Genomic DNA, 27,331 nt, shown 5'->3' on the forward strand with positions numbered 1-27,331 from the left:
CACACATTTGTGAAATATGCCCCTGAATGTGCGGCTACAAGCCTAAAACTGTATCCTATCCACCACCCTCAACTCAAATCAGAACAAAATGGCTGCCTGCTGACAACATCCCAAAGAGGAATCTAACAAGTTCCTCTGTGCTCAATGAACTACTCCTGGGTGTAGATCATGAGAATCCACAGTCGTCATCAGGCAGCCGCAGACCAACCGCCCTAGTACACACGCGCACAAATGTGCACGCACACATACACTCTTATTACCCACCACTTGCTACACCGGGTCAATAAATTCAACAACCTAGCAGGATTAATAAAGATGTGAAATTACACAAACAATTTAGAGGCTGAGAATTAACAGATGCCATTTCCAGGGCTGAGAATTAGAATTGATTGGGAAAATAAAGGAACACTACACTGTAAAGGGGTTGCCGGGAATTTGACAGTAACTTACAGGCAGCTCAGTGGCAAGTAAAATTCTCCATTTCATATTACAGCACACGTACTATAATATCAATACGGTATCAAAGCAAGTACTGTGTACAATACCAGAACATTTCATGTATTATACTGTAAAAGCAAATGCTACCGTAATCGTAATGAATTAATAAATTAATGGATGAATGACATTTATTAAGGGGAGGGGTTTTGGATTTCACAATATTTTATTGGTGCAAGCAGGTTGGCTGCTAGATAAAGTGTTTACACATCACCAAATATTCATTAATATGCTGTATTTTATAATCACTTGCACTTCTAGACAAAGGCTTCCAAACTGGCAGTGACTACAGACCTTAATGGTCATGGTGAAATGCTCAACCATTTAAGACTTGCTGCCACTCCAATCTGTCCCCTATACATTTGAAGTATTTTACTGTTGATAATATTCCAAATTACAGTAGAATTTAGTTTTCTGTTACAGTGTAGAGGAAAATGGAATTTGCTCTTCAGGCTCATTTTTTTCTAGGAGGAAAAAGCCTAACACTTAGATTGAACAAATCGAGTATATATTTGAATTATTTTCGTAACAGCACTCTCAACATCATATATTTTAGTCATGTAGCAGACACTCTTACAGTATACAAAACACCTTACAATCAATGATGTACGTCGACTTCCACAGCTGACTCGAGACTGCCTGAGACTTATGAAATCAAAAGACATAGGGTGAGTTCCAAATGGCACCCTATTCACTATATTGAGGCGTCTCGAACTGACAGTGTGCGTGTGTGTTTACTTACTTGTCCAGTGCGGAGCCTTGGCTCTGGTTGCTGGTGAGCCTTGAAAAGACATTGCGGTCGTTTCTGGTTCTGAGAGGGGGGGAGGATGGGGGAGTTTGCCCATCAGCATTTCTGTGAGAGAGCGATAGGTGAGAAGGGTGCGGGGGAGAGGGGAGGGGGGGGGGGGGGTGGAGAGATGCGGGAAATGATGAGAACAGCTTGTTTTCCAGTTTTTTACTTTGTGTCTCATATTCAACAGATTAAATAAATCTGACTTGATCAATCAATCAATGTGCATTTCACATGGGTCACAACACACTTTACATAATTAAAAAGGAATACAATAATGCAGGAACACTGGTAAAGGGATTTGTGGAGAGACATTCAACTAAACAATGTATTGGTTAGTGATTAGTTGAGGGAGAGAGTTAGCTACCTGTAAGACTGGCCTCGGTCATAAGACTTCCTCCTTGTTAGAGGGGAGGTGTCACCCCCCCGAGACTGCCGAGGACTGATAAACACACACAGAGCGAGAGAGAGCAAGAGATAGAGCGAAAATAAGCATTAGCATACAGTGGCAGATTGTTAGAATTAGCATGTGACACTGCCATGTATAGCCATAGCATGCTAGCATTGGCAAGTATTGCGACCATAGAAATAGATTCCCTAGATGGTTGACAAGTGGCGCTGTTCTGAAGCCACCATCTGCCATATTGGAACTCCTCATCAGGAACAGTGCACCATAGCCTAAGACTCACAAGGTGTGTCCCCGGACAGGCAGGCTGGTGGTCCTGGACACCCTGTCTCTAAAGATGGGGAGAGTGAGGCTCAGGCCACCTGAGCCACCGTTCTCCTGGATGTCTGTTAGGGAGGCCAGGGACTTGGTGATGTTCTTAGTGGACGGGTCTAACGCGGGACCCAGGTACTCTGCCGATACCGCTTTCATCTGGGCTGACAGACGGGGCTCAGTCTGGGGAGAGGCGGAAAGAGTAGGAAGAAAGATGTCCAATTACGCATTCAATAGAGCAAACTGTACCTTGGGATCACAAGTGGTTGGTGGAACCTTCATTCGGGAGGACGGGCTGCTGGGTAATGGCTGGAGTGGAATGAGTGGAACGGTATCAAAACACATCGAACACACGGTTTCCATGTTCGATACCGTTCCATTCGCTCCGTTCCAGCCATTATTATTAGCCATCCTCCCACTGCTTGGGACAGAGTAGTTTAGTTATCTTGGGGTTCTGTGAAGGCAACTATCATAGCCATAATGACGCATGTGCAGAGGCTGCCATCTCCTGGCAGCTGAGTACAACTACGGGTATGATTTCACTGACAACAACCTCTACTTTGTTCAGGCAACGGAATCTACTCCAGTGCTGTAACCGTATCCACAAACATGTCATGCGAGTCAGTATGAAATAAACAACAGAAAATAACCACCGAGGAGAGGAGGCAGACGCCATGTAGCCTACACCTGAAACACATGTTCACCTACCTGAACCTTTAGCTTGAAGTCATCCTGGCTAGCTGACGACTTCATCTGAGACACACTGAAGAGAGAGAGAGGACAAGAAATGTAAACACACACGGAAAATGAGTGACGATGGGTACGTGATGTGGGCCTCATTTATAAAACGTTGCGAGTGAACAAAATACGCTCCAGAACATGCGTGCGCCAGTTGTCACGCAAAAGTTGGCAATTTCTAAAGAGCTGAACTTGACTTGAGAACGTGCTTATCCTCCCACAAACTGTAGACCACGCGTACACACGGTTTCTAGTCGTTGGAAGGACTGCGTCAAACACATAGCATTTTCTTTACGGTAATGTACAAAATACATCAACATTTTCCCGTCCATTGAATTTCTTCACACAGTGTAATTTACGGTAATTTACTGTATTCCGTTTATACAGTATGAATGAAGTCTGTTGATTATACAGTAATTTACCATGACAATTACAAGATTGTTTTTAACAGTGTAGGAAATAGGTTCCAGTGTCTTTTGTTAAACAATTGATATAAACACTACTTTTTAAAACTTTCTTCCGTTTCATAGTTTGTGTTTGTTGTTTTATATTGTGTTTCAGTTGAATTATAACTTGGTTTTATAATGTACAATTACTTGTTGAAGAAAATAAAGTAAAAAATCTCTCTCTCCCTTTAACTCTCTCTCTCAGGACCACCTCAACCAAAGTGAATGCAAACATTACTGCATTCAAACGACCTGTTAACAGGTCTACAACAATTTGAAAGGGTCAGATGAAGCAAATGTAACTGCAAAAGAAGACATTTGATCAAGTTCACCATTGCTATTTCCTTTAGATACTGTCTTGGCCTAATTCCAATACTTCCAAAGTGTACAGCAAATATGGGCGTTATTGTCACCATAAAAGGTGAATTATGGGTGTTTTCAGGCGGAGTTATGATGCTTGTTCACACGCGCACTAACGTCAGGTCTGATTCAGAACGGGAAATATGCATATGTATGGTGTGGGCCAAGTTTATAAATCTCTATATATTTCTGTGCGTGCACAGTCTTTTCAGAAATGGCTCACGTAGACATTTAGTGTTATATTTACGCAACGGCTATAAATGAGGCCCCAGAAGCGGATCGTGTAGTCTTACCTGCCGTCAGAGGCCTGGCTAAACTCTGAAGGCTCCTCGTCGGTACTGACATAACCATTCTCTGTGAACACAGATAGAAACATGAAGAAACAGTGAGTGAGTGAGTGAGTGAGTGAGTGAGTGAGTGAGTGAGTGAGTGAGTGAGTGAGTGAGTGAGTGAGTGAGTGAGTGAGTGAGTGAGTGAGTGAGTGAGTGGGTGAGTGAGTGAGTATGCTAGGTGCGTGTCCTCACCCTGCTGTACGTTGTGGATGAGTGCCTGCAGCTCGGGGATACACTCAGCCTTTTCTCTCAGCGCGTCCAGGATGATGTGGTTGTGGGCAGAGCCAATCATATCTGTCTGTCTCAGCTGGCCCTCCAACAGTCGGATCTGAGACTCCTTTTGAGCCACCTGTAAACCCTACACACACACAGACAGACACGGGCACACGCAAAATAGTTACTAACACCATAACTACAAGTGATCTGAGCTTCCTGCAGTCCCTGGAAAGACCACCAGAGGGAGGCATATATCAACTATATATATCAACTACACAGTTATTAAAACTACTTCTGGCTAACCTTGTTTAACGCAGAACTTAAATCGAGCAGCTGACCAATTACGTGAGACTTTAGTTCTGGGTCCATACATGTTAAGAGAAGAAATCAGGAAATACTAGAACGAGGAGCGGAACCAGAATGAGGAGCTCCACCCCTCTCTCTTTTGCAAGTTACCAAGTTTTGCAAGAATGTCCCCTCCCCTTCAAAATCAAAAGATGCTAACACCTGCGAAATAGTGATTTGTCCAAATAACCAGTGACGGAAAAACCAAACACCGGAACTAATGCTGCTCGTTATACTACGCATCCCAGTCGGTCCCGACTGATTCTCTCAGTTTACACTCAGAATCTTTCCACGAGAGACAAACTACTGGCCAACCCTCCCTGAAACGGGTGTCCATTTGCACAACATTTGCCAAAAGAATTGTAAACTGATGAGGAGCTGATAGGGACTATTTCCAAGTTGAGAACGTTCAGTAGACATTAGTTTGGAGTCTGTGTTATGGTATATCTGGACTATAAACTATGAACTACTGTAGCCACCAGATGGTCCTGGGTCGTGGCCCATGTTAGTTACCTTGTCAATGGAGGCCTTGAGGAAGTGGTCCAGGAGGTGTCGGGCCTCAGCCAGAGAGCAGGAGCTGATGACCACTGAGGTGTCCACCGAGTCCAGCTCATCCTGCAGGAAACACCCAGTCTTCAGTAGGCCGCACAGAGCTCCGCACACCAGAACTAGGACATTTTACACTAATGTGTGTGCGTGTGTTCTCACCTTGGTCTCCTCTATCTGAACGATGGTCGCCTGGCAGTCTGACAGGCTGTCGTTGATGTAGTCGATGTTTGCATTCAGAACCTCAATGTCCTCGTTCATTTCCTGGACTAGGCGGTCCTCCCCGTCAGGCCCCTCCCCCTCAGCCATAAGCACCTGCCTTTTACGCAACAGCGCCTCCTGCTGCACAGACAGCTCCTCTCGCTTCTGTCTCACACACGTGGAAGAGAGGGAAAAAAACATGTTAGCCAGATCATTAACAGACAGGAATGATGCATGTTTTAAGTAAGTAAACGAAGTCAGTAATAATGAGTTTGCAAGTGCATCACAATGCACTAAAAGTTCAGAGGAAGTCTCACTAGAGTGCAAAGGAAGTGACATCACAGTACCTTGATGAGTCGGTCCATGTCGGCCTCTACGTTGGTGATGGTCATCCTCTGCATGACGATGTCCAGGATCCTCCTCTCTAGAGTCTGCCACTTCTGACGGGCCGCCTTGGAGAAACTACTGCTGCCCACTAGAACACCCTTGCGCTGCTGGACACGCGTCCTACTGCTGCACAGAGAGAGAAAGATACAGTTCAGGATGCTACAATACAGATCGACTGTCAATGATATCACAGCTGTATCAATCCTTAGTGCTGCTGCTGGAGTAGGGGACGAGAGAGGTGGGGAGCAAGGGGGAGGAAGGAAGGGGGAGAGGGGGGAAGAGAGGGAGAAGGTAGAGGAGCGAGGGAAAGAGGGGGATAGGTAGAGGTGGGGGAAGAAAGGAGAGAGTAGGAGGGAAGGAGAGGGAGGAGAGAGATTATCAGACTAAGAAAGTCACTCCTGTCAATTCATTTTGAAGATAATTCGATAAATGGCTTTGTAAAATTGAATAAAACTTTATTGAAGCTGACGAAAGCCTTGGCTAAGTAAATGTCAACAGAGTCATACCTAATCTGAATCTGACCTTGCAGGCTCTCACACACAAAAAAAAACACATACAAACACACTCACAAGTCTCACACCGACACTCTCACACACACATCATTTCTCTGACCTGGCGATGCATCAAAAACATGTACACACACCAGATACAAAACACACCAGTACCTGCTCTGCATTTGACCTGACAATCTACGGCACACACCCTCCCTGCCATGACTTACCCAACAACCTGTGTCCCGTTGGTGGTAATCCCCTCGCTCTCTCCCAGGTAGCCATTCATCTTGGTGTTCCACTGTCTCACTATGTTAGACACTTTGGTTGAGGTGGTCCTGAGAGAGAGAGAGTTAAAGGGAGAGTCAGAGAGAGAAAGAGATATTTTTTTACTTTATTTTCTTCAAGTAAGTGTACATTATAAAACCAAGTTATAATTCAACTGAAACACAATATAAAACAACAAACACAAACTATGAAACAGAAGAAAGTTTTTAAAAAGTAGTGTTTATATCAACTGTTTAACAAAACACACTGGAACCTATTTCCCACACTGTTAAAAACAATCTTGTAATTGTCGTGGTAAATTACTGTATAATCAACAGACTTCATTCATACTGTATAAACTGAATACAGTAGATTACCATAAATTATATTGTGGGAAGAAATTCAATGGACGGGAAATATTTGATGTATTTTGGACATTACCGTAAAAAAATGCTACATAAAACACAGTAGCAGTTCACTTACTGTATTTGCGAATATAAAAAGTAGAAAGCGACACTAAAAGCAAACGGGCAACCAAATCAAAGCACATACTCTGAAGCAAGATACTTTTTTTTTTGCTAATTATTATAATAAATGTCATATTTTGTTCTTAGTTAATTGGTACCTGTTTGGTTATTTTATCTGCATTGCTTTGTTTGTAGTCCTTCATTTATATTATAAATATACAGTCAGAAAGGCACATCATACAAATAAATCATTTTCACTTAGTGAAGGCCACAGAACTGAAAATGAAGGAAGCCAACAACCATGTCTCTGTCACTAACAAACACAGTCATGGGTGGAAAGAATTGTGACCGTTCCTGCTGCAAAAACAATGTCCTATCTCGGAGCTCGAGTAAATGACATTACTAAGCTGCTCCCGAATGTACTACACCAGGACATGGAAATCAATTCTATCGTAGTCCATGTGGGTTTTAATGACATTATGAATGGCAACTCTGAACAGTTGAAACTGGATTTTAAATAGCTGATTGACTCTCTGCTAGACACTAATAGAAGACCCATCATATCTGTCCCTGTGTCCTCTCTGAATAGTGGCATTGAACGCTTTAGCAGGATTGTTTCCCTTCACAACTGGCTACCTGATTATTGCAGCTCAATGGGTGTAACTGTTGTTGACAATTTCAATACCTTTTGGAAACAAAACATCTTTTATAAGGATGGAATACAACCCAAATCATTTGTGTTCCTGAACCATTATAAGGCTGCGTTGAGACAATGACTTATCAATGACCCAGACCGAGCTCAGTTAATCCCTACCATTGTGACACTGAGTTGTCATAATGCTTCAGCAAATGTACATTATACCAGTGGCGTTGGTAGACATGTAAATGTAAGTAACTTAATTTATGTCCCTCTAACTGCCCTGAATGCCTCTGCTGATCCTACAGCTATTGTATACAGTAATCATGTGCCTACGAACCAGATTTCTACTATTAGCACTGAGGCAGTGTGCCCTAGGAGGAAGTCCACAGTCTGCAGCCAACCCTGCACTAACATAAACAATAACATGAGCATATCTACTTCTACTAAGCTTCCCAGTAAAGAATGAAAATGAAAACAAGGAAGCACCCCAGAAGAAAAGTGCTCAAAATATCCCACGTAAACATATGTAGCTTAAGGAACAAGGTTCATGAAATCAATCATTTGCTAGTAACAGATGACATTCGTATTCTGACTATCTCTGAAACTCACTTGGATAATATCTTTGATGATACAGTGGTAGCAATACAAGGTTGTAACATTTATAGAAAATACAGAAAATGCCAATGGTGGAGGTGTTGCTGTTTATATTCAGAACCACATTCCTGTAAATCTTAGAGAGGATCTCATGTTAAATATGGTTGAAGTAATATGGCTACAGGTCCATCTGCCTCACCTAAATCCCATTCTGGTGGGAAGCTGCTATAGAACACCAAGTGCTAACAGACAGTATCTGGATAATATGTGTGAAATGCTTGATAATGTATGTGATATCAACAGAGACTTTATTTTCTGGGTGATTTAAATATTGACTGGCTTTCATCAAGCTGCCCGCTCAAGAAAAAGCTTCAAACTGTAACCAGTGCCTGCAACCTGGTTCAGGTTAATAGTCAACCTACCAGGGTAGTTACAAACAGCACAGGAATAAAATCAACATGTATTGATCACATCTTTACTAATGCTGCAGAAATTAGCTTGAAAGCAGTATCCAGATCCATAGGATGTAGTGATCATAATATAGTAGCCATATGTAGGAAAACCAAAGTTCCAAAGGCTGGGCCTAATATAGTGTATAAGAGGTCATACAATAAGTTGTAGTGATTCCTATGTTGTTGATGTAAAGAATATTTGTTGGTCCGTGGTGTGTAATGAGGAGCAAACAGACGCTGCACTTGACACATTTATGACTTTTTTTAAATTTTATCTTATTTTAATTAACCTTTATTTAACTAGGCAAGTCAGTTAAGAACAAATTCTTATTTACAATGACGGCCTACCCCGGTCCAAACCCAGACGACGCTGGGCCAATTGTGTGCCGCCCTATGGGACTCCCAATCACAGCCAGATGTGATGCAACCTGGATTCGAACCAGGTACTGCAGTGAAGCCTCTTGCACTAAAATGCAGTGTCTTAGACCATTGCTTATTCAATTTACTAATAAGCATGCACATATTAAGAAAATGACTGTTAAATCCCTGTGGATTGAAGAGGAATTGAAAAAAAGACTCAAATAAGGCTTTACAGTAAGAGTATTTGTTACCGTAAAATGACTACAGTAGCATTATTGGTACTGTAAATCAATTACGGTAACAGTATTAGTATACCGTAAAATAGTATACCATAAAAATACTAACAGTAGACTGTAAAATATGGTACAGTAACATAGAGTTGTTGTTTTTTTACAGTAAGTTAGTTGAAAAATAACAGGACATTTTTACAGTGTATGTTAACACTATAGAGAACGGGGTGCCATTTGGGATACAACCTCTGTATAGCGGCACTACGTACCGGTTGGACTCTGGTTCAGAGGAGGTGGTGCTGGCAGACAGTTCTGCTCCGGAGTCAAGGGGCTGGAGTCGTCTAGCCATACGTCCAGACATGGGTTTAGCCAACCGTCGTAAGGCTGTCACCTCCTGGCTCTTTCTCCTCAATACCAGCTCCTGCTGACGCTTCTGACTCTCCAACGAACGAATCTGGTACTGATAGGGGAGAGGTCAGTCAATATATGGGTGATTCTGTATGTTAATAACCATACATTTCTCAATGTCAGTAATCTGGAAATGGGTAACAGATAGAGAGAGATACACTAACAATACAATACGAAAATGTAGATCCGAGGGCAGCCTAAGGATTAGAGAAGCAGACTAATAGCTGAAAAGTTGCTGGTTCAAATCCCAGGCCGGTTGATAACAAAGTTGGAGATCAACTGCTAACCAGAAGAGTGATGGCTTTAGAAACTGCAGTCTACTGGGGGTTATCATGTGAAGCAGGTACTTTCTTTCATCACAAAAACACACACACATACTTCCTGTCGTCGCTGCTCCTTCTTGAGCTGAGCGATCTCTCTGTTCCTCGTGGCTTCCATCATCCTCCTCCTTAGCTGCTCCTCCTTCATCTGCTTCATCAGTGCCACCTGGGGACCGGAGAACACACTGCACTTAGCTGGAGAGTACCATCAGTGCCGGAGCGTTATCGAGGGGCAAGGTCTCAATGTTGACCCGGATCTTCAACGTCAGCGTTTCCTAGCTTTGACTCCTTTGTCTCACTTATTGGGTAGGGGCCGGGCAAAGGTCTCAACATTGCATATAATAGAAATGCATATAATAGAAAAGCCTATAGAGCTAACATCCTTCCCTGCTCCACCTCCTCCTCCTCCTCTCCTCCTTACCTTGGCTCTCTTCATCTCGTTGACCTCCTGCTGTAGTTTCTTCAGTTCCTGTTCATAGCGTCCTTGGTTCTTCAGTAGCCTCGTGTGTTCCTTCTGTGCTGCCTGTAGTTTCAGCAGGTCTCTGTTCATCTCCTTCAGCCTCTTCTCGTACTCGGATTTGATCCTGCTAGCCTTCTCCTCTGTGTAGTTCTCCATCGACACTGGAGGAGGAGAGAGGGAAGGAAGATAGATAGATAGATAGATAGAAGAGAGAAGGAGATGAAAGAGAGAGTGTGTGTTTGAAAGCGGCACAATCGAGACCGAGAGCAGCGCGTCTATTCAGCATCTATGAGTCGCTCCACTCACTGAGGGGGATCCTGTGTGCCTACATTACCCATAGTTCTACTCACAGAGGTTGTGCAGTACTCTGTCTCTCTCAAGCTGTGTGTCTCTGATCTTGTTCTGGAGCAGGACGAGTTTCTCTTCATACTGTAGTTTGAGCTGCAGCAGTCTCTTCTGACTGTTCTCCAGCTCATCTATCAACTTCTGCTTGATCTCAATCTCACTCGTCAAGTCTGCCAGGTCCACCTGGAAATTAGCTGCAGGGGGTTAGAGGGCAGAGAGCAAAGAGAGGTCAAGGGTCAAGAGGTGCACAATTGGCTTAGCGTCGTCCGGGTTAGGGAGGGTTTGGCCGGTAGGGATATCCTTGTCTCATCGCGCTCCAGCGACTCCTGTGGCGGGCCGGGCGCAGTGCGCGCTAACCGAGGGGGCGGGTGCACGGTGTTTCCTCCGACACATTGGTGCGACTGGCTTCCGGGTTGGAGGCGCGCTGTGTTAAAGAAGCAGTGCGGCTAGGTTGGGTTGTGCTTCGGAGGACGCATGACTTTCGACCTTCGTCTCTCCCGAGCCCGTACGGGAGTTGTAGCGATGAGACAAGATAGTAATTACTAGCGATTGGATACCACGAAAATTGGGGAGAAAAGGGGAGAAAAATTTAAAAAAAAAAAAATTAAAAAAAAAAAAAAAAAAGGGTCAAGAGGTGAACACTGTGGCTCTAAGACACACATGTTACAGTAGAGTGAGGCAGTAGAACATTTCAAATCAACTCCTAGCCTTAATGTTAATTAGGTACTCCTTGTAGATCTCAAAGGATTGGATAGATAAGCAATATGGTGAAAGTACCATACAGCCAAACAGAGGACAAAATTGTACTTTCACCATATTGCTGATGCGCATCAATCCTGTCAAAGCGACAGTACACAACGCCAATAGGTTGAATTGGAATGGAGACATTTCTGCCACTGCCATTGTTGTCATCCACTAACCTTTCTCATCAGAGTCCGAGTCGGAGTCCACCAGACTCTCATCACTGTCAAACTCCTCTTCGTCCCTCCCCTCTTCCTCCTCTTCCTCGTCACACCCGCTCTCCTCCTCCTGCAGAGGTGACATCACATCCTCTGTGTAGTTGTCATCCGTGTCCATCTGACCGTTTTCTCCATTATGTCCGTTCTCATGAGAATGAAGCTTTACTCGTTTCTTCAACTCTTTCTCTTTCTCTGGGCTGCAAGTAGAACATATTGACCCAGCATCAGAGTAGGACACACACACACAGAGTAGAGAGAGAAGGCACAGCTCATAACAGCTGTGACCCAATAAGCAGTTTGTTATTTATTTACCATATTAATCTATTACTAATATTGATTACACACCCTTAATTTATTTGGGACTCTTCCAAAAATATATATATATATTTATTTTTTTATCTGCCATTGTGTTTTGGGACTGTTGCCAAGTGAACATGGAGAGCTCAGATATTAGCACACCTCACTCTCCCTTTCCTGATCTCCCTCTATCCATCCATCTCTCTCTCTCTCTCTCCCTCCCTCTCTCTCTCCTTCCTCCCTCCCTCCCTCCCTCCCTCCCTCCCTCCCTCCCTCCCTCCCTCCCTCCCTCCCTCCCTCCAGTGGCAGTGAGAGCTGCTTGTCACTGTGTGATCATTACCACACTACCTTCCTTGCCCCACAGTGTAACCCCTCTTCCTCTCCTCTCACCTCATCCTCCTCTGTCTCCTCTCCTTCTTCTTCAGCCTCTCGATGTCCGTCTTGGCTCGGCGAATCACGTCCGTCATCTCCGCCTCCATGGAAATGGAAGGGGAGGAGCCTAAGGGGTGTGGCCCTGGGGTGGAGCTATGAGAGGAGGAGGTGGTGAACGGGGAGCGGGAGGAGAGACGGGTTACACTGCGACGAAGACACTCGTTCATCGACTCGCTCTCCAGGAGCTTAGATCTGGGGGGGTGTAGAGAGAACAAGAAGACAAACAGATGTCATTAGTCAAACTTAACTCTTACGGTATACAGAACATAATCTGAAAGTTCCTCAAACTACAACAAAATAAAATTCCATTAACAGTACAGTAACGGCAAAACACAGTGAGCTGCAACTCCGTGAACTGCTTTCCCCCCACTCTAAAGCTCATTACAGACTCTTACCTGAGCTCCTCGATCTCTCTGATGTAGTTCTGTATCAGAGCACCAATCTCCTCATTGCCCTCACCTAGAGGTCAAAAGGTCAGAGTCAGGTCACCGTGAGGTCACATTGAGACATAAGAGATGAACACTTCTTAACTACATGATATGGTCTGTGTCTGAAAGCCGTTTCAGCTGTCAAATCCTAGTCTCCTCAATTCCTCTCAAAGCTCATTGGAGGAGAAGGTCTAAGGGATGGATGGACCTTGGATCCTCTCCTCCAATGCGCCGAGAGGGACGTGTAGGAATTGATGAAACAAGGAAGGAGAGAAAAAGGATTTAATAGCTATCAATGTTTTCAGACAGCCACAATCTTCAACAATCAGCCAACCCCATTGGAGAGTGGGTGCGTCGTCTCTCTCGGTCTTACCTGACTTGGCCAGCAGCGTGCTGACCTCGTTGGCGAGGAGCGTGGTGACCCGCGTGTTGAGGTGGTCGATGGTCTCCTGCATGGCTTTGACTCGCATGCGTAGCGTGTCGCTCTCTCTCTGTAACATCGAGTTCTCCTGGAACAGATCACTGAAGCCCTCCGAGCCGTCCTCACCCATCACGCGCTTACCCTGGGGAGGGGGACAATACACATACAGGAATATTTTATATCCTCCAATGAACATACAGAACAATGACATTTCATTCAATCAACAAAGAGAATATTGATTTTATATATCACTTGTTGGTAAAAATTCCCATTTTCCATTTTATTTCTTTACATACTGGTTAACACCTCAGCCAATAAATGAGACAACATTATTTCAGCCAATCACATGCTCCATTACTCTCCAAATCCGATCGAATCTTTCCTATAACTCAACAAGGTCAACCAATGGTTATGCACCATTAACTCTCTCTGAATCACATTATTGTTCTAAACCATCCCTTGCTTCCTGTAATCTTCTAGGCCAAAGGTTAAAGTTGATTAACATGAGGGAAGGGATATTTTTCCATCCCTCCTTCCCTTTTTCTCTCCCAAGTCCCTACATCCCTTCCTCTCTCCATTGGTCCCTCCTCCCACTTCTCCATCCTCCAACCTCTCCGCCTTCCTATCTCTATCCATTTCCCTTCTTCTCTCCCTTTATCCATCGCTCACTGACTCCATCCCTCCCTCATTCTCTCTACCCCCCCTTACCCCATCCATCCCTCCCATCCCAAACCTCTATTCCTCCTGCTATCCCTCCATCTCTCCTCACCGCTTTATACTCCATAAGTTCCATTTGTAGCCTGGCGACCTCAGCCCTCAGGGCAGACATCTGCTGGCTGGTCTTGTCTTGGTTCACCACCACCTTGTTCTTGATGTTCCTGGCTCTGTTGGCATACTTCAGTGTGTTCAGGGTCTCCATGAAGTCCCGGTCCGACGGACTCACACACGCGATCATCAACGTACGGCTGGAGAGAGGAAAGGAATACGACATGTTATAGAGACTTACTAGTGTGTTATAGAGACCTACGTGTGTGTGTGTGTGTGTGTGTGTGTGTGTGTGTGTGTGTGTGTGTGTGTGTGTGTGTGTGTGTGTGTGTGTGTGTGTGTGTGTGTGTGTGTGTGTGTGCACACGCGTGTGCATGTACAGTACCAGTCAAAAGTTTGGACACCACACCTACTCATTCAAGGGTTTTTCTTTATTTTTACTATTTTCTACATTGTAGAATAATAGTGAAGACATCAAAACTATGAAATAACACATGGAATCATGTAGTAACCAAAAAAAGTGTTAAACAAATCAAAATATATTTTATATTTGAGATTCTTCAAAGTAGCCAACCTTGATGACAGCTTTGCACTTGATGACAGCTGCCTTGATGACAGCTTTGCACACTCTTGGCATTCTCTCAACCAGCTTCATGAGGTAGTCACCTGGAATGCATTTCAATTAAAAAGGTGTGCCTTGTTAAAAGTTAATTTGTGGAATTTCTTTCCTTCTTGATGCATTTGAGCCAATCAGTTGTGTTGTGACAAGGTAGGGGTGGTATACAGAAGAACTTTGAAAGTTTCTTCAAGTGCAGTCTCAAACACCATCAAGTGCTGTGATGAAACTGGCTCTCATGAGGACCGCCAAAGGAAAGAAAGACACAAAGTTACCTATGCTGCAGAGGATAAGTTCCTTACCAGCCTCAGAAATTGCAGCCCACATTAATGGTTCAGAGTTGAAGTAACAGAAACACGAGCAATGGACATTAGACCGGTGGAAATCTGTCCTTTGCCCTGATGAATCCAAATTTGAGATTTTTGGTTACAACCACCGTGCCTTTGTGAGACGCAGAGTAGGTGAACGGATGATCTCCGCATGTGTGGTTCCCCCCGTGAAGCATGGAGGAGGAGGTGTGATGTTGTGGGGGTGCTTCGCTGGTGACATTGTCAGTGATTTATTTAGAATTCAAGGAACACTTAACCAGCATTCTGAATCGTACGCCATCCCATCTGGTTTGCGCTTAGTGGGACTATCATTTGTTTTTAAACAGGACAATGACCCAAAACACCTTCAGGCTGTGTAAGGGCTATTTGACCAAGAATGAGAGTGATGGAGTGCTGCATCAGATGACCTTGCCTCCACAAACACCTGACCTCAACCCAATTGAGATGGTGAAGGAAAAGCAGCCAACAAGTGCTCAGCATATGTGGGAACTCCTTCAAGACTGTTGGAAAAGCATTCCAGATGAAGCTGGTTGAGAGAATGCCAAGAGTGTGCAAAGCTGTCATCAAGGGTGGCTACTTTGAAGAATCTAAAATAGAAAACATATTTTGATTTATTTAACACTTTTTTGGTTACTACATGATTCCGTATGTGTTATTTCATTGTTTTGATGTCTTCATCATTATTCTACAATGTATAAAATAATCAAATAAAGAAAAACCCTTGAATGAGTAGGTATGTCCAAACTTTTGACTGGTACTGTACGAGTGTGTGTGTGATGGTATGCATGTTACCTGTTTCCTCCCAATGAGTCCTGTAGTAGGCGCGTTAGTTTAGAGTCTCTGTAGGGAACATGTCCTCCTTTCTTAGCCTGGTCCCCCAGAGCACTGATCACATTCCCCAAAGCCAGCTAGAACACATACTCATAACCATCATTATCATGTTTCTCAGCACCAATTAAAACACACACATAACATCATCGCACACACACACACACACACACACACACACACACACACACACACACACACACACACACACACACACACACACACACACACACACACACACACACACACACACACACACACACACACACACACACACACACACACACACACACACACACACACACACACACACACACACACACACACACTCAGGGCCAGATTAATGAAGGGGCCCACATGGGGACAGAGAGGCAAAACAAATATTATTTAAAAACATATCCAGTCACAGGAGCCCACTCTCAATGTTCAAAATACACCATAGAGCACGATTTAGGCACAGAGGATCAATAGTTTCAAAATAATTACTGGATTAAAGAGATACTTCAGGATTTTGACAATGGTGCTCTCAATGGTGTAGCTGTAGAACGTTTTGAGGATCTGAGGGCCCATGACAAATTTTCTTAGTGTCCTGAGGGGGAAGAGTCGTTTTCATGCCCTCTTCACAGCTGTGTTGGTGTGTTTGGACCACGATAGATCCTTAGTGATGTGGACACCAAGAAACTTGATCGTCGGTGATCAAGCCTACCACTGTAGTGTCGTTGGCAAACTTAATGATGGGTGTTGGAGTCATGCGCGGCCACGCAGTCGTGGGTAAACAGGGAGTACAGGAGGGGACTAAGCACACACCCCTGCATGGGCCCCCGTGTTGAGGCTCAGCGTGGCAGATGTGTTGCTGTCTACCTACACCAACACCTGTCTACCTACACCACCCGTCAAGAAGTCCAGGATCCAGTTGCAGGGGAAGGTGTTCAGTCCCAGGGTCCTTAGCTTAGTGATGAGCTTGGAGGGCACTATGGTGTTGAACGCTGAGCTGTAGTCAAGGAACAGCATTCTGACGTAGGTGTTCCTATTGTCTGAGTGAGAAAGGGCAGTGTGGAGTACAATAGAGATTGCGTCATCTGTGGATCTGTTGGGGCGGTATACGAATTGGAGTGGGTGCAGGGTGTCTGGGATGATGGTGCTGATGTGAGCCATGACCAGCTTTTCTAAGCATTTCATCAAATCAAATCAAATGTTATTGGTCACAAACACATGGTTAGCAGATGTTAATGTGAGTGTAGCGAAGGGCTTGTGCTTCTAGTTCCGACAGTGCAGTAATATCTAACAAGTAATCTAACAATTTCCCAACAACTACCTAATACACACACATCTAAAGGGGTGAATGACAATATGTACATATAAGTACATGGATGAGCGATGGCCGAGCGGCATAGGCAAGGTGCAGTAGATGGTATAAAATACAGTATTCACATGTGATATGAGTAATGTAAGATATGTAAAGATTATTAAAGTGGCATTATTTAAAGTGGCATTGTTTAAAATGACTAGTGATCCATTTATTTTATTTCACCTTTGTTTAACCAGGTAGGCCAGTTGAGAACAAGTTCTCATTTACAACTGCGACCTGGCCAAGATAAAGCAAAGCAGTGCGACAAAAACAACAACACAGAGTTACGCATAAACAAAAGTACAGTCAATAACACAAAAGAAAACATAGAAAGACCTATGTACAGTGTTTAAATGTAGAAGTGCAGGGAGGTCGGCAATAAATAGGCCATAGAGGCGAAAACAATTACAATTTAGCATTAATACTGGCGTGATATACAGTTGAAGTCGGAAGTTTAAATACACTTAGGTTGGAGTCATTGAAACTAGTTTTTCAACCACTCCACATTTCTTGTTAACAAACTACAGTTTTGGCAAGTCGGTTAGGACATCTACTTTGTGCATGACAAGTAATTTTCCAACAATTGTTTACAGACAGATTATTTCACTTATTATTCACTGTATCACGGTTCCTATGGGTCAGAAGTTTACAAACACTAAGTTGACTGTGCCTTTAAACAGCTTGGAAAATTCCAGAAAATGATGTCATGGCTTTAGAAGCTTCTGAAAAGCTAATTGAAATCCTTTGAGTCAATTGGAGGTGTACCTGTGGATGTATTTCAAGGTCTACCTTCAAACTCAGTGCCTCTTTGCTTTACTTCATAGGAAAATCAAAAGAAATCAGCCAAGACCTCAGAAAAATAATTGTAGGCCTCAATAAGTCTGGTTCATCCTTGGGAGCAATTTCCAAAAGCCTGAAGGTACCACGTTCATCTGTACAAACAATAATACACAAGTATAAACACCATGGGACCATGCAGCCGTCATACCGAGCAGGAAGGAGACGTGTTGTGTCTCCGAGAGATGAACATACTTTGGTGCGAAAAGTGCAAATCAATCCCAGAACAACAGCAAAGGACCTTGTGAAGACGCCGGAGGAAACAGGTACAAAAGTATCCACAGTGGGGCAAAAAAGTATTTAGTCAGCCACCAATTGTGCAAGTTCTCCCACTTAAAAAGATGAGAGGCCTGTAATTTTCATCATAGGTACACTTCAACTATGACAGACAAAATGAGGGTAAAAAATTCCAGAAAATCACATTGTAGGATTTTTAATGAATTTATTTGCAAATTATGGTGGAAAATAAGTATTTGGTCAATAACAAAAGTTTATCTCAATACTTTGTTATATACCCTTTGTTGGCAATGACAGAGGTCAAACGTTTTCTGTAAGTCTTCACAAGGTTTTCACACACTGTTGCTGGTATTTTGGCCCATTCCTCCATGCAGATCTCCTCTAGAGCAGTGATGTTTTGGGGCTGTTGCTGGGCAACACGGACTTTCAACTCACTCCAAAGATTTTCTATGGGGTTGAGATCTGGAGACTGGCTAGGCCACTCCAGGACCTTGAAATGCTTCTTACGAAGCCACTCCTTCGTTGCCCGGGCGGTGTGTTTGGGATCATTGTCATGCTGAAAGACCCAGCCACGTTTCATCTTCAATGCCCTTGCTGATGGAAGGAGGTTTTCACTCAAAATCTCACAATACATGGCCCCATTCATTCTTTCCTTTACACGGATCAGTCGTCCTGGTCCCTTAGCAGAAAAACAGCCCCAAAGCATGATGTTTCCACCCCCATGCTTCACAGTAGGTATGGTGTTCTTTGGATGCAACTCAGCATTCTTTGTCCTCCAAACACGATGAGTTGAGTTTTTACCAAAAAGTTATATTTTGGTTTCATCTGACCATATGACATTCTCCCAATCTTCTTCTGGATCATCCAAATGCTCTCTAGCAAACTTCAGACGGGCCTGGACATGTACTGACACGTCTGGCACTGCAGGATTTGAGTCCCTGGCGGTGTAGTGTGTTACTGATGGTAGGCTTTGTTACTTTGGTCCCAGCTCTCTGCAGGTCATTCACTAGGTCCCCCCGTGTGGTTCTGGGATTTTTGCTCACCGCTCTTGTGATCATTTTGACCCCACGGGGTGAGATCTTGCGTGGAGCCCCAGATCGAGGGAGATTATCAGTGGTCTTGTATGTCTTCCATTTCCTAATAATTGCTCCCACAGTTGATTTCTTCAAACCAAGCTGCTTACCTATTGCAGATTCAGTCTTCCCAGCCTGGTGCAGGTCTACAATTTTGTTTCTGGTGTCCTTTGACAGCTCTTTGGTCTTGGCCATAGTGGAGTTTGGAGTGTGACTGTTTGAGGTTGTGGACAGGTGTCTTTTATACTGATAACAAGTTCAAACAGGTGCCATTAATACAGGTAACGAGTGGAGGACAGAGGAGCCTCTTAAAGAAGAAGTTACAGGTCTGTAAGAGCCAGAAATCTTGCTTGTTTGTAGGTGACCAAATACTTATTTTCCAACATAATTTGCAAATAAATTCATTAAAAATCCTAAAATGTGATTTTCTGGATTTTTTTTCTCATTTTGTCTGTCATAGTTGAAGTGTACCTATGATGAAAATTACAGGCCTCTCTCATCTTTTTAAGTGGGAGAATTTGCACAATTGGTGGCTGACTAAATACTTTTTTGCCCCACTGTATATCCACAGTAAAATGAGTCCTATATCGACATAACCTGAAAGGCCGCTCAGCAAGGAATTAGCCACTGCTCCAAAACCGCCATAGAAAAGCCAGACTACGGTTTGCAACTGCACATGGAGACAAAGATCATAATTTTTGGAGAAATGTCCTCTGGGCTGATGAAAAAAGAAAATTGAACTGTTTGGCCATAATGACCATGGAGGCAAAAAGGGGAGGCTTGCAAGCTGAAGAACACCATCCCAACCGTGAAGCACGGTGGTGACAGCATCATGTTGTGGGGGTGATTTGCTGCAGGAGAGACTGGTGCACATCACAAAATAGATGGCATCATGAGGTAGGAAAATTACGTGGATGAATTGAAGCAACATCTCAAGACATCAGTCAGGAAGTTAAAGCTTGGTCGCAAACGGGTCTTCCAAATGGACAATGACCCCAAGCATACTTCCAAAGTTGTGGCAAAATGGCTTTAGGACAACGAAGTCAATATATTGGAGTGTCCATCACAAAGCCCTGACCTCAATCCTATAGAAAATGTGTGGGCAGAACTGAAAAAGTGTGTGCGAGCAAGGAGGCCTACAAACCTGATTCAGTTACACCAGCTCTGTCCGTAGGAATGTGACAAAATTCACCCAACCTATTGTGGGAAGCTTGTGGTAGGCTACCCGAAACGTTTGACCCAAGTTAAACAACTTAAAGGCAATGCTACCAAATACTAATTGAATGTATGTAAACTTCTGACCCACTGGGAATGTGATGAAAGAAATAAAAGCTGAAATAATTCACTCTACTGTTATTCTGTCATTTCACATTCTTAAAATAAAGTGATAATCCTAACTGACCTAAAACAGGGAATTTTTACCTGGATTAAATGGCGGGGCTTTACCTAGCAAAGACTTAAGGATGACCTGGAGCCAGTGGGTTTGGCGACGGATATGTAGTGAGGGCCAGCCAACGAGAGCATACAGGTCGCAGTGGTGGGTAGTCTATGGGGCTTTGGTGATAAAACGGATGCCACTGTGATAGACTACATCCAGTTTGCTGAGTAGTGTTGGGGGCTATTTTGTAAATGACATCGCCGAAGTCAAGGATCGGTAGGATAGTCAGTTTTACGAGGGTATGTTGGCGGCATGAGTGAAGGAGCCTTTGTTGCGAAATAGGAAGCCGATTCTAGATTTAACTTTGGATTGGAGATCCTTAACGTGAGTCTGGAAGGAGAGTTTACAGTCTAACCAGACACCTAGGTATTTGTAGTTGCCCACATATTCTAGGTCAGAACCATCCAGGGTAGTGATGCTAGTCGTGCATGCGGGTGCGGGCAGCAATCCGTTGAAGAGCATGCACTAGCATTTAAAAGCAGTTGGAGGCCACGGAAGGAGTGTTGTATGGCATTGAAGCTCGTTTGGAGGTTTGTTAGCACAGTGTCCAAAGAAGGGCCAGATGTATACAGAATGGTGTCGCCTGCGTAGAGGTGGATCAGAGAATCACCAGCAGCAAGAGCGACATCATTGATGTATACAGAGAAAAGAGTCGGCCGGAAAAGAGTCGGCCTGTTTATTAAAGTGTCCTGTGATTGTGTCTCAATACAGTATATACATTTGATATGAGCAATGTAAGATATGTAAACATTATTACAGTGGCATAAAAGAACGCGAAGCAAGGTGACCATCTCTGTCGGCGCCATCTTAAATCATGGCTACAGATGTGAGTGCTATGGGGCGATAGTCAGTTAGACAGGTCACTTTGGCAGTCTTGGGCACAGGGACTATTGTGGTCTGCTTGAAAAGTGTAGCTAATATAGACTGGGTCAGGGATAGGTTGACAATGTCAGTGAAGACACTTGACAGCTGGTCAGCACATGCTCTGAGTATGCGTCCTGGTAGTCCATCAGGCCACGCAGCCTTGTGAATGTTAATCTGTTTAAAGGTCTAACTCACATCAGCTACGGAGAGCGTGATCACACAGTCGTCCGGAACAGCTGGTGCTCTCACGCATTGTTCAGTTTTGCTTGCCTTGAAGCGAGCATAGAAGGCATTTAGCTCGTCTGGTAGGCTCTAGTCACTAAGCAGCTCAGGGCTGGGCTTCCCTTTGTAATCCGTGATAGTTTGCAAGCCCTACCACATCCGACGAGAGTCAGAGCTGGTATTGTAGGATTCGATCTTAGTCCTGTATTGATGCTTTGCCTGTTTGATGATTTGTCAGAGGGCGTTGTGGGATTTCTTATAAGCGTATGGGTTAGTGTCCCGCTCCTTGGAAGTGGCAGCACGCACACACACACACACACAAACACACTCCTCACCAGTCCACAGTTGATGGATATGCCCTCCCGTGCCCGTTCTCCCGTTGCTCCGGTGCGTTTGAGTCTCTCTGATCCAGCTAGGTCCACAAAGTGAAACTTGGCCATCAGAGTCTCATACTCGGGCTTGGTAATAGACCCTCCATCTCCGCCAACACCATTCACCTCTCCGTTCACCTCCCCAATCACACCCCCATGTACACCTCCGTTCACCTCCCCAATCACACCTCCATTTACACCTCCGTTCACCTCCCCATTCTCCTGGAGAGAGAGAGACAGATAGAGAGACAACAATTAGTGAACAATTATCAACAAACACTTCATTCAAACTTTTAAATGATTTGTATTACTGTCATTACTTGACTTGTCACTCTGTCTGATACGTTCGTCTTTCTCCTCTTCACTCCTCTTTTACCCTCTTCTACCTTTATTTATTCTCTTTGCGTCTCTCCCTCAGGCAATACATCTACAGTGCCTATAGAAAGTCTACACTACCTTTAAAAATGTGCACCTTTTGTTGCCTTATAGTCTGGAATTAAAATTCATTAAAATAGTTTTTTTCCCCCATTGATCTACACATCCTACTCCACAACTTCCAAGTCCAGGTTTTCTTTAGAAAATCAAAACAGAAATATCTTGGTTGGATAAGTGTCCAACTCCCTTGTAATAGTAATCCTAAATTAGCTCAGGTGTAGTGAATTGCAAAGCAAAAACTCAACCTTGAGCACAAAGGAGCTTTCAAAGGAAATCCGGGACCAAGTTCTGGAAAGGCACAGATCAGGGGATAGGTATAAAAAGATTTCAAAGGCCTTGAATATCCCTTAGAGCACAGTCAAGACAATTGTTAAGAAGTGGAAAGGGTATGGCACCACCAATACCCTGCCTAGCTCAGGCCGTCCCTCCAAACTGGATGACGGAGCAAGTAGGAGACTGATTAGAGAGGTTACCAAGAGTCCAATGGAAACTTTCAAAGAGCTCCAGGCTTTTAAGGCTAAGACTGGTCAAAGTGTGCATGTGACAACAATATCCCAAGCACTCCACAAATGTTGCATGTATGGTAGCGTGGCAAGAAGGAAGCCATTACTCAAGAAAGCCCACCTGGAATCGCATTTGAAGTATGCAAAAAAACTCTTGATTCTGTAGCCATGTGGCAAAAAGTGTAGTGTTCTGACGAAACAGAAAGGTAACTGTTTGACCTGAATGTAAAGCGATACGTTTGGAGCAAACGCAACACATCACCCAAGGAACACTCATCCCTACTGTGAAGCATGGTGGTGGCAGCATCATGTTATGGTGATGTTTCTCACCGTCAGGGAATTAGCAGGATAGAAGGGGAAATGAATGGAGCAATGTACAGAAAGTCCTAGAGGAAAACCTGCTGCACTCTGCAAGAAAGCTGAAACTGGGACAGAATTTCACCTTTCAGCATGACAAAAACCCAATGCACACGGCCAAAGCTACAGTGGAGTGGCTAAGGAATAAAAAGGTAAATGTGACCCGTTTCAGGAAACTCGGTGTATGTCGCAAGTCACAACTTCACAGGAGAGCCGTTTGAACGTAAAAAAAAGTTTTTTGCAAAATGCTTTTTTTTAGCAGAAATGCCTTCTCGAACATGTGAACTTTCATGTGCCTTAATAACAAACTTCTATGCCCTCTGTAAATACGAATAAAGTTGTTCAATTACGAGCATAGTTGGTTAAGCCAAACCTGCTAGCCATGATTGGCTGAGATAATGAGTGGGCTGGACATGCCGAGAGATGATTTTCAGATTTTCAGATTTCAGATTGGTGTAGCATCTTGTGTCTATAAAATGAGCTGCTCGTTATGCGTACATAATCCTTTCTACTGCATTTTTTTCGAAAAATATAAAGTTAGCCATGGAGAACTGCAAATATGTGGCTGCTATTGACAAAGTTCAGTGGGAAAAAGTTGTGATGGACTCCTTTCTGGATGACAATCGTGCCATGCTGGCTCTCTCGGACTCTGAAAAATTAATTCAGACGATGAGGAAATCCCTGATTTAGGTCAAAACATTTTCATTGAAGACATTGTAGAGTCTTCTGATGACAGTGATGGGGAAGAAACGGCGATCAACGTGTATCAACTTGGTGTAACGGTAGTGATGTTTTCTCAGAATGACCTTTCGCATCGCTATCACTGTAAATATAGCATTTTTTTCACAATATTTTTTATTTTATTCATATGGTGTGTAGATACGTAAAAATATATATATATTTAAATGCATGAAACTGAGGCACTGACACAACAAAATGTGAAAAAAAGTTCAAGGGGGTGTAGATTTTCTATAAGCACTGTATCTACCCTCTCTGATCCATAACTCTCCTCTCTCCCTCCAACCCTACCTCAGTTTGTTGACAGACTCTCATCTGACAGAGGTTGATGGTGAAGATGGCGTGAGATCTGGAACTAGATGCGTTCATCTGGGTACTGGCCGTGGTACGAGACAACGCTCCCAGCTTCAGACACTGTAACAGCTGTAATACACAAACTGTTAGTACTGTACACACTAGGGCTGGGCAACACATCACATTTGAATGTATGTTTAAGCGCAATATTCCAAATGACTGTTTCGCAAAAACCTAGTTTTTATTAAATGTTTTGTTTTTCTACGAGCATTTATGTCCACTTGTTGTCATGTTATCTTCTTGATCTCCTTCGCTCCTTCTGCTGTGACTGTGTACCTTCCCGTTTAAACACACACACACACACACACACACACACACACACACACACACACACACACACACACACACACACACACACACACACACACACACACACACACACACACACACACACACACACACACACACACACACACACACACACACACCAAGCCCCTACCACACACACCAACCCGCTCGCAATAACAAAGATGAGAGATCACTTTTTTCCTCTCTGACAGGCAGTTTCAACTCGCTATTTGCATTTGAAGTTTGTCCATATGACCGATTCTGGACCAGCGAAACACATTGAGAAATTATTTTACTGTGGTAGAGAAGTTAACCTTTCTAATGAGACCCTTTTTATGTCTCAACTCCTCAAATTGTGAGCAGAGAAGACACTACAAAAAAAAAAGGAGTATCAATGAACATTGATTCTGGAAAATGTGTGCTCATTTTGTTGCACGCGGCACTATGTACTGCTAGCAGCATTTAAGCCAAAGACTGTTATACTAGCTGTCTAGTCTGCGTTTTATGAATGTGCAATAAGCATAAAACACAATTATATAAGGAATTGACAACTCGTTCTCATTCTGAGAAATAAGTTAGCAAATAGATCCAAGTTAGCTAAACTTGAAATATACAGATTAGCTGGCTACTCACTAGCACGTGGGCTTGTGCTTGAGAGATTGTTTGAGACCTGTGTTCATTTTATATAATGCCTGCTACAAGATTTTTGTCATTATTAGGGAATGTGCATTATGCATGTTTCTGGATAAATTTGTAACAAAACTGGCATTTTCATAGACAGACTTGAAAGCCAGATCAAAAAATAAAAATCAGGTAAAACTATTTTGATAAAATAATTAGTGGGTCTTATGGTTGTGGAAGGCTTATATTTAGCCTAGGTATAATTTCACAAGCACTGAATTCATTAGGTTATTGCTGACTGTTTGAAATGCAGTCTATTTCACCTTTAACTTTACAACAAAGATTATTTTGAGAATATCATTTTTAAAAATCAAGATATACAGTATATCGTGAATCGCCCATATCGTGAACTTGGCCATATCGCCCAGTCATAGCGCACACACACACACTGTTAGCACTGTACACACACACACACACCTCTTCCTCTGAGTTGACAAGTCGTGAGGTGACTCCGGTGGTGTAGATGGAGCCGCTGCCGTCCTCATGGATCTTAATATTAGACTTCCTGCTCTTACAGTCGGGGTCTCTGGCTCCGTCAAACAGATCTAGGATCTCCTCATTGTACAGCTGGAATACACACACACATACATTAAATACACACACACACACACACACACACACACACACACACACACACACACACACACACACACACACACACACACACACACACACACACACACACACACACACACACACAGTAGACAGTGAGCAATGAAGGGGCAAGGATCAAATGGTGTACTACATAACCTCTGACCTTTAGGAAGCAATAAGATTAAAGGTTGTGAGAGGTCAAGAGTCACCTCAGAAGTTCCCACTTCACAGGACACACACACACACACACACACACACATACATTAACCCTGACCAACGTCTTTTTATCATCAGTACTGATAACCCAATGACCGGACAAACAGCCTACAGCTGAACTAATGACAGGCACACTTAACAAGCATGGCTACCACAGCATTCTGCAGCGATACGTCATCCCATCTGGTTTGCGCTTAGTGGGACTATCATTTGTTTTTCAACAGGACAATGACCCAAAACACATCCAGGCTGTGTAAGGGCTATTTGACCAAGGAGGAGAGTGATGGAGTGCCAAATCAGATGACATGGCCTCCACAATCACCCGACCTCAACCCAATTGAGATGGTTTGGGATGAGTTGGACTGCAGATTGAATGAAAAGCAGCCAACAAGTGCTCAGCATATGTGGGAACTCCTTCAAGAATGTTGGAAAAGCATTCCAGGTGACTATCTCATGAAGCTGGTTGAGAGAATGCCAAGAGTGTGCAAAGCTGTCATTAAGTATAAAATATATTTTGATTTGTTTAACACTTTATTGGTTACTACATGATTCCATATGTGTTATTTCATAGTTTCGATGTCTTCACTATGATTCTACAATGTAGAAAATAAAGAAAAACCCTTGAATGAGTCGGTGTGTCCAAACTTTTGACTGGTATTGTACATATACTGTATATCAAATATTACTTCACTACAAGCCAGACACCCGAGTGTGTACCAGGCACCTCTTGCTACAGCCAGTTGATGTCAATGACACATATAAGCTCATGTCTCCCAAACGTCTGTCCATATTCTCATTCTGGGTAATGTCACAGCTAATGACCAACATCAGATCCAGGATCCTGTTTCCTGTTTCAGCTGTCATCACAATGTCACTTCCTGTAGCTTCACCAGGGCTGATCCCTGCATCCCCTTCACATCTGGTTAAAGTTCATATTACCTCACACACACAAAATGAACACAAACATGCACACACTCAATCAATCAAAGGCAAGAACGACAAATGACGTCCCTGGAGGACAATATTTTATTCTGGAGAGCTTTTCATCCCCTCTGAACTGGATGGGTGGCCCAAGTAACTGGGTGTTTCTTG

The 27,331-nt window shown here is 43.5% G+C and overlaps 1 protein-coding gene across 9 annotated transcripts in view; it reads right to left on the bottom strand.

Moving 5' to 3' along the window:
* The window catches only part of kif21b (kinesin family member 21B), a 112,765-nt gene that overhangs the window by 24,319 nt on the left and 61,115 nt on the right, over positions 1 to 27,331 (bottom strand). For 6 of the 9 annotated variants that reach the window (XR_011667320.1, XM_071337088.1, XM_071337085.1 and 3 more), the window contains exons 4-26: positions 25,847 to 25,996; positions 24,398 to 24,529; positions 22,038 to 22,295; positions 15,648 to 15,763; positions 13,915 to 14,110; positions 13,098 to 13,287; positions 12,692 to 12,755; positions 12,255 to 12,488; positions 11,529 to 11,764; positions 10,614 to 10,802; positions 10,225 to 10,424; positions 9,862 to 9,969; positions 9,345 to 9,535; positions 6,296 to 6,403; positions 5,535 to 5,700; positions 5,149 to 5,352; positions 4,954 to 5,055; positions 4,072 to 4,237; positions 3,841 to 3,901; positions 2,712 to 2,766; positions 1,975 to 2,186; positions 1,653 to 1,727; positions 1,238 to 1,348 (exon numbers count right to left, since the gene is read on the bottom strand). Coding sequence is in view for 8 of the 9 variants with exons in the window: in XM_071337088.1 (XP_071193189.1) it covers positions 1,238 to 1,348; positions 1,653 to 1,727; positions 1,975 to 2,186; positions 2,712 to 2,766; positions 3,841 to 3,901; positions 4,072 to 4,237; positions 4,954 to 5,055; positions 5,149 to 5,352; positions 5,535 to 5,700; positions 6,296 to 6,403; positions 9,345 to 9,535; positions 9,862 to 9,969; positions 10,225 to 10,424; positions 10,614 to 10,802; positions 11,529 to 11,764; positions 12,255 to 12,488; positions 12,692 to 12,755; positions 13,098 to 13,287; positions 13,915 to 14,110; positions 15,648 to 15,763; positions 22,038 to 22,295; positions 24,398 to 24,529; positions 25,847 to 25,996 (3,524 nt within the window). In the remaining variant the exon portion in view is untranslated. The remainder of the gene's footprint in view (positions 1 to 1,237; positions 1,349 to 1,652; positions 1,728 to 1,974; positions 2,187 to 2,711; positions 2,767 to 3,840; positions 3,902 to 4,071; positions 4,238 to 4,953; positions 5,056 to 5,148; positions 5,353 to 5,534; positions 5,701 to 6,295; positions 6,404 to 9,344; positions 9,536 to 9,861; positions 9,970 to 10,224; positions 10,425 to 10,613; positions 10,803 to 11,528; positions 11,765 to 12,254; positions 12,489 to 12,691; positions 12,756 to 13,097; positions 13,288 to 13,914; positions 14,111 to 15,647; positions 15,764 to 22,037; positions 22,296 to 24,397; positions 24,530 to 25,846; positions 25,997 to 27,331) is intronic. The other 3 variants (XM_071337090.1, XM_071337092.1, XM_071337086.1) reach the window with 2 other exon arrangements.

The sequence above is a fragment of the Salvelinus alpinus genome, chromosome 12 (genome assembly GCF_045679555.1).
Source record: "Salvelinus alpinus chromosome 12, SLU_Salpinus.1, whole genome shotgun sequence".
In the NCBI taxonomy this organism is placed as follows: Eukaryota; Metazoa; Chordata; class Actinopteri; order Salmoniformes; family Salmonidae; genus Salvelinus; species Salvelinus alpinus.